The sequence below is a fragment of the Macadamia integrifolia genome, chromosome 9 (assembly GCF_013358625.1).
Source record: "Macadamia integrifolia cultivar HAES 741 chromosome 9, SCU_Mint_v3, whole genome shotgun sequence".
NCBI classification, from domain to species: Eukaryota; Viridiplantae; Streptophyta; class Magnoliopsida; order Proteales; family Proteaceae; genus Macadamia; species Macadamia integrifolia.
In genome coordinates this window covers 26,312,591-26,325,985 of record NC_056565.1, presented here as the reverse complement: position 1 = coordinate 26,325,985, position 13,395 = coordinate 26,312,591, and the positions used below count along the sequence as shown (strand labels likewise).

At 36.7% G+C, this 13,395-nt stretch overlaps 1 protein-coding gene across 1 annotated transcript; it reads left to right on the top strand.

The window, feature by feature from the left end:
- The first annotated feature begins 757 nt into the window (after window positions 1–757).
- On the top strand, window positions 758–7,109 carry LOC122089653 (disease resistance protein RPV1-like). Its single transcript, XM_042659367.1, has 5 exons — window positions 758–1,266; window positions 3,341–4,448; window positions 5,666–5,944; window positions 6,037–6,942; window positions 7,059–7,109. Exons 1-5 carry the CDS (start codon window positions 758–760, stop codon window positions 7,107–7,109), a joined length of 2,853 nt encoding a protein of 950 aa, XP_042515301.1.
- Window positions 7,110–13,395: the final 6,286 nt, after the last annotated feature.

The following is a 13,395-nucleotide window of genomic DNA, read 5'->3' as shown; positions in this document are numbered from 1 at the left end:
TGAATAGAGATATTGATTTGTAAATTGTAATAATGCTTCCATTGATTTCCTTGTTCACTATACAAAACTAGTTGAATAGTTAAATGAATGATTGAATAATAGGGTTTATTTTGTGATTTCAATATTAATTAATTATCTTCTTAGTGATTTGGTATCCATTGGTTTCAATATTAGTTATCTTTCTTTTACAACGATAATCCATGGTTTAATCCTAAATTTAAAGTATTTTTTTCCTCAAATCTTGTCATATAAGTTATGAATATAAGATTTCATTATAGTTCAAGCCCAATAATAAACCGATCTAAACTGATACTAACCCAATATTAAAAAATCGAAATAAATCGAAAACAAACCGGACCGAAACCAAACTTGACCAAAGCCGAAATTCCTTAACGAATTGGTTTTGATCTCGCACATTTTTAGACCAAAACCGATTCAACTAGATCGAAATCAAACCAAATCGATCCATTGACACCCCTAATTTCCTGTATACAGTTTACTATAGGCCCCTGTTAACTCTCCCCCAAGGCATAGTCGCTAAAATCATGGTCCCAAAGAAAGAAACAAAGGAACTTTATTTTTTTCTCTCAAAAACAAGCAAACGAGTTGAAAACAAGAGAACTTCACCATCCACCAACCATTTCTTCAGGGCTGCCTTGCTTAGTGGTGAACCCACCTTATAAGCTCTTCCAATTCACCAGAAACAAATCAGAGTTCCTCCATCAAGACCCAACTATTTTGCTTATCCATTACTCCAATGAACAACCAAGGAGACAAAACCTCTTCTTCTTACTCTCTCCCCCGTCCATGGACCCATGAAGTCTTCTTGAGCTTCAGCTGTGAAGACACACGTAAGGGATTCACTGACCACCTCTACGCCGCTTTGACTCGGGCCGGGATTAACACATACAGAGACGAGAATGAACTCAGGAGAGAAGAAGATATCTCCTTGGAAATGGTGAAAGCCATTGAAGAATCAAGGATTGCACTAATAGTTTTCTCCAAGAATTATGCTTCTTCAAGATGGTGCCTCGATGAGCTGGTGAAGATCCTTGAATGTAAGAGAATAATCGGTCAAACGGTTCTGCCGATCTTTTATTACGTGGATCCATCTGATGTTCGGAAACAGAGTGGGACTTTTGCGCAAGCATTTGATAGGCATGAGATTCAGTTCAAGTTGGAGACGGAGAAGGTGGCGAGCTGGAGGAAAGCACTCACTGAAGCAGCGAATTTGTCTGGGTGGGATTTGCAGAACATTGCAAATGGGTAAGTATTGTTCAATCCTTCTCTGTTATTTATTTGATTTTTTGTCCATCAGAAAAGCTGAATCAAGAGATTGATGGGAGAACTAAGTTTTGTATCTTTGTTGACCTATAGCGACTCAACCTGGGAAGTGACCGTTCCGGAGTTCCAGTCAAACTCAGGATCAGGGTTTTAAAACTAGGGATACCGATCTATATCAATGAGGATCGGACTTGATATCGATCTGTTTTTGGACCATTTTCCCCCTTATACCTAACCAGTGGATTGATATGGGATCTGTCAGAAAATGACGTATTTAATGCATGGCGCTCTCACTATTGTGAGGTCTGAGGAAAGTCATAATACATATATGTAGCTTAATCTGGCGGGTGGGAGGGGCTACTTTAATTTTCCAAACTTGAACCTATGACCACATGGTTGAAATATCAGGTTTTAGGATTTTCTCATCGATTTTCGCTAACAAAAGATATCGATATGTATTAGATTTTAATTTTTATCGAACAATTTCTCCCCTAATTTCAATAAAAACTTCATTTTTTTGGACAGATTTTCCCTTAATAAGATTTTTTTGGGACAGATTCGTCATGTTCCACCGATATAGGATTGGGAATTGTGGTGGATACTGATATTTTATAACCATACTCACACATAGTAGGGTTGTGCGATCAATTTATTTCTTTAAAACTTAAACAGAAAATTTTATAGGACAGCCATGCAACTGATTACGATATATGATGCAGAATATTGGGTACGATATCTTGTATTCATTGTACAGGTTTGTGGATTGATTCCAAAGGGCCCGAAGGGGAATTTGTGCTTGCGGAAATTATCAAGTAATTGAAGATGAAAATGAAGACCCGACATTTTCTGAACAATGAAATATATCTAAGTTTTTTTCAACATTGAAACAGATAACCAATTTATCCTTAAGCTAAGAGTAGCAAAGTAACAGTCAACTAGATCAAAAATTGTTCTATCATTCAATTTTAATTCAAAAACTCTATCTACTTTGATTTGCGCTTTATCATCATTTCTCATGTAGATGAAGCTAACAGCATTATCACTTATTCTCCCAGGGGTTTTAGATGTATTTAAGATACAATTTTGAGGAGTTTCTATATGTAAAATGAAACTTTTATTTTATCATTATTATTATTATTTTTTTGTAATAAATTTTAATAATATTTATTTTTTTACTTGTGAATATGAAGAGGCAATTTATAAAGCTAAAAAACCATGATGTATAATGTTATATTTTAACAAAAGAAGTCCATGGCCTTCTTCTCTATGATATCCACAGCAATAGAGGGTGGTGGTTGCACTAACACCTCTCTCCTTCTCCTCCAGCTTGGGTAATAATGGCTATACACCCAATAGGATCACAATAAAATAATAGAATCTATCACTCTAGCTTGGCTTCTCTCCATTTTTATTCTTCTTATTTTTCTGTTCTCAAAGAGTTCCCCAATTTCCCTTCTTATTTTTGTCTGCAAACCATAAACAATATGATGGCCGGTCAACTAGGCATTAAAGAACCACTTTGTTACTTAGGCAGTGCCTTGACAACTATCATAACCATACATTGCCTATCATTAAATGTTTCTTAATTTAAGGATAAGAAGAAGAAAGCTACCTGATCGTGCACCCCTATATGCAAACACAGGGGTGTTGAAAATACCACCCCACCCCCTGGGTCAATGCTTGTGGAACTGTTATCATTGGCTAGTGCATTGGCATAAGAGCCATGTGACTAAGAAGCGATTTCTTGCGCTTAAAAAAATTTAAACTTGAAAACTAATAATCTTAGAAGAAAAATATTGAGAGGACTCATTCGAACAAATTGATATCATTCTTTTCCATTTTTTTTTCTTTTTTTACTTTTTAATTGGTGTTCGTCTCTGATTATGCATTGTTAAAATACCATATTATTATTATGTATGGGTATTATGTATTTATATGCCACTTTATATTATTATAGAAATAAATAAATAAATAAAAATTCAACAAATTTACTGCACTCTCCCCTTTCCTTTTTCTTTTATGTCTCACACTATTTTATTTTCTAATTGGGTTGTAGGTATGAGTCAAAATTTATCCAGAAGATTGTCGATGAAATCTTAACTAAAGTAAATCAAACACCATTGTTTATTGCCAAATATCCAGTTGGAATAGATTCTCGTGTGGAAAAGGTCAATGTGTTGCTAGATATTGAGTCAAATGATGTTCGCATCATTGGGATTTGCGGCATGGGTGGAGTGGGTAAGACAACCATTGCTAAGGCCATTTACAATCTATTATTTCTCCAATTTGAAGGCAGCAGCTTTCTTCCAAATGTTAGGGAATCTTCAGAACAACCTAATGGTCTAGCCCATTTGCAAGAACATCTTCTTTTTGATATCCTACATAAAGAGAATTTACAAATAAGGTATGTTGCTAGGGGAGTAAACGTTATTCGAGAAAGACTCCGATGCAAAAAGGTTCTTATTGTTCTTGATGATGTAGATCAATTGTATCAGTTTAAAGCATTTTGTGGAGGAAGAACATGTGATTGGTTTGGCCCAGGAAGTAGAATCATTGTAACCACTAGAGATAAGGATCTGGTAAAGCAAATTGGAGTGGAAGAAGTATATGAAGCTGAAGAATTGGATTTTTGTGAATCTCTTGAGCTTTTCAGTTGTCATGCCTTTAGAAAAAACAGTCCAATAGAAAATTACATAGAGCTTTCAGAAAGCGTGGTGAAATATGTTGGAGGTCTTCCATTAGCTCTTGAGGTCATTGGTTCTTCTTTATTTTCAAAAAGAAGCATACTTGAATGGGAAAGCACCATAAATAAATTAAAAAATGTTCCTCACAATCAGATTCAAAGTATATTGAGATTGAGTTTTGATGCACTAGATGAGACACAGAAGGATATACTTCTTGATATTGCATGCTTCTTTATTGCAAGGGATAAGGATGATGCAAGCAGAATATTAGAAGGTTGTGGTTTCTTCCCAGACATTGGAATTAGAGATCTCGTCCAAAGGTCTCTCATAACAATTGATAATCAAAAGAAGCTCAGGATGTATGATCTACTTCGAGATATGGGAAGAGAAATTGTTCATGAAGAATCTCCCAAAGAGCCTGGAAAGCGTAGTAGATTGTGGTTTCATGGGGATGTCCATGATGTATTAAATAAAAACAAGGTAAGAGTGAATTTATAAATCTTTTATTGCTATGAAATTTTACAATTGAAAAGTAGTTGTTATTACTGTTGTTTGCAATTTTATTTTGGAATAAGCTACATAATCAACCTTTAAATATCTAGACCCTTGTTTGGAAAAAAAGAAAAAAAAAGAAAGCGTATTTCCTACATGTCCACTGTAGAAACCCTTTCGTACTATGACTTTAAGCTACGACCTTCAATGCAAACAACTGTCATATGGTTGATCCCATGGGCCCAAATTTTGAGGACATATAGGCCTCTAACATGTCAAGTTTCAATTCAATTAATTGGAATTTGCCAAATATCAAAATAGAGCTTTGAAAAGCTAGGCTATGAGAGAATGGGTAACTGTTGTTGGATTGCTGTTGACATGCCTAGACATACAGGGAGATGCATGTCACCACAAGGAAAGTGTTTGATGGAATTAGGCTTTGAAACTTACTTAATGGGTGTATAATTTGGACCATGACCTTTATTAATAATGGATATGTGGCATGAGTTATTACCATGGGCATGCGGGAACTATTTCCCCAATTTTTATTTATTAAAGGGATCTATTGGTGGATTTATATATAACTATTTTCATTCAATTGTCCCTCGTTTTATTCCAAAAGTGTTTAAAAACATTTTTTTTTCAAAGGGAATAGAAAGCTCCCTGGTCATGCTGCGTCTATGCCAACGTGGGGGCCAATGAGGAAACGTACATAGGCATCAACAGAAGTACATTTATTGTATTCCATAGGTGTGAGGGTGTCATTTCACCCCATGTCTGAGCGCAGAGACATTTTTCCATTTTTTTAATGAGGGTTTATTTGTCATTTTCACATGAAATTGCTTTTAATGACTTTCAACTTTTTTAAAACCTCTTTTTTATCCTTACATTAAATATGTGTTAAATAAATTTTAAGAATAAAACAAGGGATAAGTAAGTATGACTACAATTCTACTGACACCTTACGAGTGTCAATAAGAAAATCTCTTTAACTAACAGCCCCCTCCAAAAAAATAAAAAAATAAAAAAAAAATCCTTTTATTAAGATATGTTTATGTGGATCTTATAGCCCACCTCTCATTCCTTGGTAATATGGGAGTCCTTGGTAATATGGAAGCTCTGATAACATAAGTTTTTTTATTTATAATATGAATCTTGGTTTTCTAGCAATCTCACTTTAGCTATCAAAAACTGTTTGTTACCAGGGAACAGAACCTGTTGAAGGCCTCATCCTTGATAACTCTTCTCAATTATTTGAAGTGCCTTTGAGTACCATGGCATTTAAAAATATGCACAAATTAAGGTTGCTCCAAATCAATTATCTACAACTCATGGGAAGTTATGAACTTCTTTCTAAAAAGCTAAGATGGCTATGTTGGCATGGATTCCCTTTGACATCTATACCTTCTAGTTTCAACTTGGATAAACTTGTTGATCTTGACATTCAACACAGCCGCATTAAAATTGTTTGGAAGGAATTCAAGGTAATTAACTATATGAATTAGTAATCATTTTCTTATTCTTTCTTTTGATCAATTTCATTTTAATGGAAACTAATACTACTTCTCTGATGCAGCTACTCAAAAATTTGAAAGTCCTAAACCTCAGTCATTCTAGTTGCCTTATCAAAACCCCCAACTTCATAGGGCTCCCAAATCTTGAGAAGTTGATCCTTGAGAGTTGTAAGACATTGCTTGAAATTCACCAATCCATTGGGTTCCTTAATAAACTGATTTTCCTTAATCTGAAGGACTGCAACAACCTAGTAAATCTTCCAAGAAGCATTTGTAAGTTGACATCTCTTGTAAATCTTACCCTCACCGGCTGCTCGAAACTCCGTAATTTACCTGAGGAACTGGGTAATATGGAATCTTTAATGGAACTTCATGCAGATGGAACTGCTATAACAAAATTACCCCTTTCCATTTCACATTTGAGAAACCTCAAATCCTTATCTTTACGTGGATCTAAAGGACCTCTTTCAAGATCATGGTATTCATTATTTTCATCATGGAGATCACCAAGGATGGCTCCTAATCTTATAAGTACCCCAGTCTTGGCTTCTTTTTCTGGTTTACACTCCCTAAGAGAGCTAGATCTTGGCTACTGCAATCTGTCAGATGGTGCAATTCCATTTGATCTGGGAAGCTTATTGTCATTACAAACCATGAAATTAAGTGGAAACAATTTCAGAAGCCTACCAGCCAGCATTAATCACCTTTCTCGTCTGGAACTTCTTATTGTAGATCATTGCGCGAGGCTTGATCAACTCCCTGAGCTTCCATCAAGTTTAGTGCTGTTGGCAGCAAAAAGTTGCACATCAATGGAGAGAATGCCAGTCAACATGGGTCTTCTTTCTAAGCTGTCTAGTGTTTCGTTGAATGATTACACAAGGTTGAAATCTCTCCCTGAAGATCTCCCATCTAGTCTAAGAAGCTTGAGTATAGAATCTTGCAAATCATTGGAAGGCTTACCTAATTTTGTGAACATACCATCATTACATTATTTAAATCTTAGTAACAACAATTTTGGTAGTCTACCAGCCAGCATAAGCCAACTTTCTCATCTTCAAACTCTTTATATGCGTAATTGCACAAGGCTTCAGTCACTTCCAGATCTTTCTACAAGTTTAAGAAATCTGTTTGCTGATGGTTGCACATCAATGTTGCTTACTGGCAACAAGAAGGAAGTTGAGATTGCAGAACAAGAGGGTTTGGAATTGCCAGTTTTTGTTTGGAAGAGCTTCCTCCAGGTCTCTCTCTCTCTCTCTCTCTCTCTCTCTCTCTCTCTCTCTCTCTCTCTCACACACACACACACACACATACACATGAAAGCATGCTAAACACAATATCCAAATTATTGTTAAACTACATGATTTCCATGGTACAGGGACTGTTTGGCAAGTTTGACATCTTTCTTAGTGGAAGTGATGTTCCAGAATGGTTTAGCCATCAGAGTGTCGGATCCTCGTTATCTTTTGAGGTGCCCCAACTTTTGGATTATAAGATTCAAGGCTTGACAGTATGTGCAATTTATGCAGCTGAAGTAGAAGGTACTGATGTGCTTGCAGCTCCTTCAATTTCTATTTGCAACAAAACCAATGGTCTTCGTTGGTCCTATGTTCCAAACCAACATGAAACCCCAATCACATGTAAAGATCAAATCTGGGTGGGTCATATACCACATGCCGAGTTCAAGAATCCTTTGGAAGGTGGGGATAAAGTGAAGATTTCAATAGAAATAGAGCAACATTGGGGCTATTTTCCAGATATTGTTTCTGGGAATCATTTCGGAATAGAGCATTCATTCCAGGTGAAGAAATGTGGGATCCATCTAGTATACTAGCCAGATGAGAAGGGTTCTCATCCAAATGTCTCAGAAATTATCCAAGGCATTACTACAAGTGCTAAGAGAGGCCGCAATGACAATGATGTGGTGAGATCTATTAATGGATTGTCAAGTGAGGACCAAGGTCCTAAACATTTCAGGTCTGAGCCTTGCCAGACAGAAAGTCTTGAAGAGTATTGATGTATATTGAGTCCTACCCAATCGGGTAACTCAATATACACCTTTCATATATTGGTAGCCTAGTTTTGGTAGAAGTATATTTCTTGTGTATCCTTCTTATTTTAGATTCTTACCTATATTATACAAAACCCTAGTTGACTAAGGCTGTGATCACTCTCTATGTAATGTAATCTTCTCTCAACTGAGAGCTAAAGGAGTACAAACACAAATTCAGTCTTAGTATTTTTTTTTTCAGCTCCCACGAGCTTTTGATCCTTCTTTCCTATGCACCACTCTCTCTGCGCACTCGCCTCCTCATGGCTACCGACCCCTCATCTCCCCCTCTTGCCGCCACCTCCACAGCCATGGCTGTACCTAACTTGCCACCCTCCTTTGCTTCTCCTCATCACTTCCTCTCTCTAAAACTCACACCCACCAATTTTCTCTTGTGGAAGAAACAACTAGTGCCATTCTTGAAGGGCCAGCGCCTCTTTGGTGTTTTTGATGGTACAAAACTGTGTCCTGATGATGCGACTGCCACTTCAGCCTGGCACCAATAGGATTCTCAACTAGTAAGTCTCATTGTCTCCTCCCTCTCTGAAGCAGTCATCCCTGTCATTCTTGACAAGGACAATGAGTAATGAGATCTGGACTACTCTTTGAGATACTTATGGCTCAACCTCCTCCACCCGATTGATGTCCCTTAATCTGAGCCTTCAGAACCTCTATCAAACATTAGATGAAACTGTGACTAATTTTCTCCAACGGACAAAGGCAATTACCGATGAACTAGTTGCTACTAGGAGGCCTCTCACACCTCAGGATTTTAACATCCATGTTCTTTGTGGCCTCAAAGAAGATTTACAGGAGATTGTTCCCTCTCTTCTCACACGCCCTGCGATCCCTCTTGTACAGAGCTCCACGGCCTTCTTCTGAGGCACGAGAGCATGCGTGCTTTTCACAAACTCAGCCTATTTGATATAGCTGTGACGCCAACTTCCAAAACCACCCAACGATCCTCCCCTTCCTCTGGTGAGAACAGTGCCTCCTCTGACCGTGGCTCATCCAGGGGTCATAGGGGGCATGGCCAAGTACGTGGTCGTGGTCGAGGTAACTTCTGTTGCATCATTTGTCATTGCACCAACCATGCGGCTACCACTTGCTTCTACCGCAATCCAGCACCTCAAACCCAATCCAATCCCTCTCCCTACACACACAACTATCGCCCTCCATCTTACCCACACTTAACACACTATGCTCCCCCAACCCGCCCCTCCTCCCAACACCATCCTACCCACCCAACAACTCCCTACCCTAGTACCCAGACACTGGTGCCTCTCACCATGTTACCCCTGACTCCATTCCCTCTCCACCTCTAACCCCTACACAGGTACACTTGTACGGATCAATTACAAGTTTGGCAACGTTAAGGGTATTCCCATCTCGCATATTGGCTCTACCACTATTCCATCCTCTTCTCCTTTTTCTTTTCGTCTTTCCAATGTTTATTTGTTCCTTCTATTTTTAAGCCCCTCCTCTCAGTCTAGATATTTTCTAAAGAAAATAACATGCTTTTTGAATTCCATACTTCTCATTTTGTTGTCAAGGATCAGGTAACCAAGTTGACCCTCCTCTCCTGTCCGAGTAACAACAATCTGTACAACCTTGAAGCCCCTATTCTTCCTTCTGTCAATATTGCTGAGCAGAAAACGATTGATGGTTGGCATCGTCATCTAAGGTATCCACATGAGCGTCTCCTTAAGTTGATGTTATGTGATAATAATCTCTCGAGTTTGTCCACACGGTTGATTAACATTTGTACAGCTTGTCAACTTGGCAAAGCCAGTAAATTGTCTTTAGGTTCTTCTTCATCTGTCAAATTGTTTCCTCTTGACTTGGTTTATAGTGATGTATAGGGCCCTTGTGCCACCCCCTCCCCTAAATGTTTTAATATTTTGTCATCTTTGTCGATGATTACTCAAAATATATTTGGTTTTATCCTATGGTCAATAAATCTGATGTGTTATGAATTTCATGCTCTAATTGAACGTCATTTTTCCTGCAAACTCAAATTTTCTTTTGCTTAGAGTTAAAGAGCCGATTTTGTTGAACAATATTTTGAAATTATCCACAATCATTTCCTCTTTTGTCAAGACTTCTTGTTTAATTATCTCAATAATTTCTTCTTTTGTCAAGACTTCTTATTTAATCGTCTTTGTTTTTTAGGTTGGGTGATTGTGGGGGGTTTATGATGGAATTTACTGTCTAAATCTATACAAAAGGGTAATAGCTTTGAAGATTTTTAAGGTGGCAAAGATTGGTGCATTGATTAAGTGAAATCTAGCTAGCCTTCTAGAATTTGTTCTCTCGCTACTTGACTAATTGATTTTGGTTGTATTTAAGTCAATAGAAAGTATAAGTAGAATTCCATGCATAAGGTATTGCTTGTCTTATTTTTGGTTTATTACTTTTCTTTACACAATATTTATATAGTGTTTTTCTACACAAGGACCTAGATCTATGCATTACAAAATTGCTTTACCATAAAATAGAAAAAGAAAAAGAAAAAAAAAATCTGAGACGGTGATACAGACTGCTGTTAAAAACTAGCGAACATTGTATTTAAAAATGCTCTTTAGTGGTGGTATTTATTCTGCCCCTAATGATATTCTTATTAGTGGCGGAACAAATCCCCAAATAAGACAATATTTTACACGATTTTAAATATGACTATTATATATTATTGAGGGTAAAAATCTACCCCTAAAAGGTATATTTGTAATGGCGGATAACATAAGTGCCACTAACATGTAGTGGTAAAAAACTGCCCCAAAATTTTAGTGATGCCACATTTAGTGATGAGTATCTGATGGTATATAAAACCTCCACTAAAGGCATTAGGGGCAGAAAAACTATGTATAAGGGCGGGAGAAATTGTGTTGGGACTTTTTTAGTCCATTGAAACACTATATAAGGGTCCTAATTCCTAATCAGGGTTTAAAAAATTGGGGAATCGAAATTGTCCAATTCAGATCAGAATTAGCCTACTCACCTAATATCGGATTCCGTTGGAAAACCTAATCAAAATTGGGGAATCCGGACCGCCCAATTAACCCATTCACCTATATCGTATTTTTCTCACCAAAAAAACCAAAACATATTTGATTGGGTCCTCCAACTGTAAGACGCGGGATGAAGAAAGCCAGATGATGTTTGATCATGGCAGTTTATCAAAGTCGAGCAATCATCTTTTTCTTTTTTTCATTGTAAATTATTGCAGTTTGAGTCAAAGTCTAAAAGAGTTTTGAAAGTTTTAGCAACCAAAAAGAGTTTTGAAAGCCAAAATTGGTGCACCTCTACTTGCAAATGTGTATCCCTACTATAGCTACACTGATAACCCAGGAGACATCAATCTTTCCTATGCCTTGTTCTCATCCCAGTCAGTTCTTGTACAAGATGGTAATCTGATATATCAAAACTTTTTCGGTACCTTGGTTGATGCTCTCTATTCTGCTCTCGAGATGGTGGGAGGTTCCACTGTCGAGATTGTTGTATCTGAGACTGGTTGGCCATCAACAGGAGGCATCGGAGCATCTATAGAAAATGCAAGGGTTTATAACTCAAATCTGATTCGACATGTGAAGGGTGGTACTCCAAAGAGGCCTGGAAAAGCCATAGAGACATATTTGTTTGCTATGTTTGATGATAACCAAGAGCTCAGTTATCATGCTATGGAGCAACATTGGGGCATATTTTTTTCAAATAAAGAACCAAAATATGCAATTAATTTCAGTTTGGGTGCCACAAATAGCCCCTCATCTGGATCAAATAACCCATATTGCCTCAATTACTATATAACCATGCATCTCCCTTCTCCTCTTTAACATCTAATTATCAGGCCAGTAATGGTCTATTGCAGTCATTGGAAGCAAACATTTGAGGCCTTTGGTGTTTTAACTTCATCGATAGAAGAACTCAATAATGTAAGCAAGATGCAGGATGCTCTATCTATGAAGATTATGTTAGATGATAAGTTACAAGTCTTGTTACTTCTCAATGTACTACCTGATAGATTTGATACATTGGTGGTGTCTCTTTATTATTAATTCTGCACTAAATGAGAAACGCACAATGGATCAAATAATAGAAAATCCAACATTCTAATGAAGTATGCTATGAACGTTACACTTCATCCTAATCCTCCTTACTTTTCTTCATAGACTTTTTATCCTTCTATAACTAAAAACATTCTAATCCCCTTAGAGCTAAGGAGTTCACTAAGAGTTGGGATAAGGAATACTTGCATAGGACGTGGGTAACACTCTAAGCTATGATTAAGAGGCCTCTCACACAATTTAGAGAATATGAAAAGCTTGTATGGTCTTTTGAGAGTTCTCTTACGTTCTAAAAAAAGCCGACCCAAAGAAGATGATGATCGAATTTTTACAAATTTGCAGCAGTACTTGTCCCGAGTTGAACCCCTTCAAACTTGGGTTTGGTCTATTTCAATCATCTTTTATTCTTTCAAATTGTAGTAAAACCTGACCAGTTGAATCCATTTACTTTTCCAGCGATACGAACGTATTTAAGTAATTGTCGCTCTGTTAGATCACAATGAAAATATAATTTTTATTTTTCTTCTAGACGAATACGAAAGTTGAGGATAGATCAGTTTTATTTCTTTGCCCTAGATTTCACTTAATTTCATTGAGTATAGATTCAGTTTTCATCTCATTAGTGAGGTACATCACTACTGTCTAATAGGACAATTACAATGTGACATGTTTTCAAGCATGATTCAATAGTTTTTCTGTTGGTTTTTGTTTGAATTGATAGAAAAATCTCTATACTAAAGCTTTAGATCATATAATTATTCTTTTTGAGAGAAGTCACCAAAAAATCTCTCTACCGGTAATGAAATGACCAAACTAACCTATCTTTTATTCGTTCCTTGTCCCTTTCCTTATTACAAATTTTTCATTTTATTTCTTTTTCATGTGTCTCAAAATAAAATTGTTACATAGATATTAAATAAATAAATAAATAAAAAGAATTTAATGCCAAAAAGGGAAGGAAAAGAAGGGGGGGTGTTCTTATGTCTTAGCCATGTGAATGGTCCATATAATCAATCTCAAATTATTGCTTTTATATCACACCAAGACTTTTCCCATGTCAAATTAGGTTGTTTTGTTCAAAGTACTTTAATATTTTTCTCCGTTTGGTTGTGTCTAGACTTAAATCCTATATGTTCATGTTTTATTCCAGTATACTTTTGTTGAGCTTTTAACGAAATAAAAAAAGATAGCACTCTGGTCTTCATTACAGTACTCTCTCCTTATCTACAGGTGTGTGTAGATTCTATCCACACCAATGGTGTAAAGAAATTTGGTCCATATACTCCACCATGTATTGAATTATTCCCTTGCAT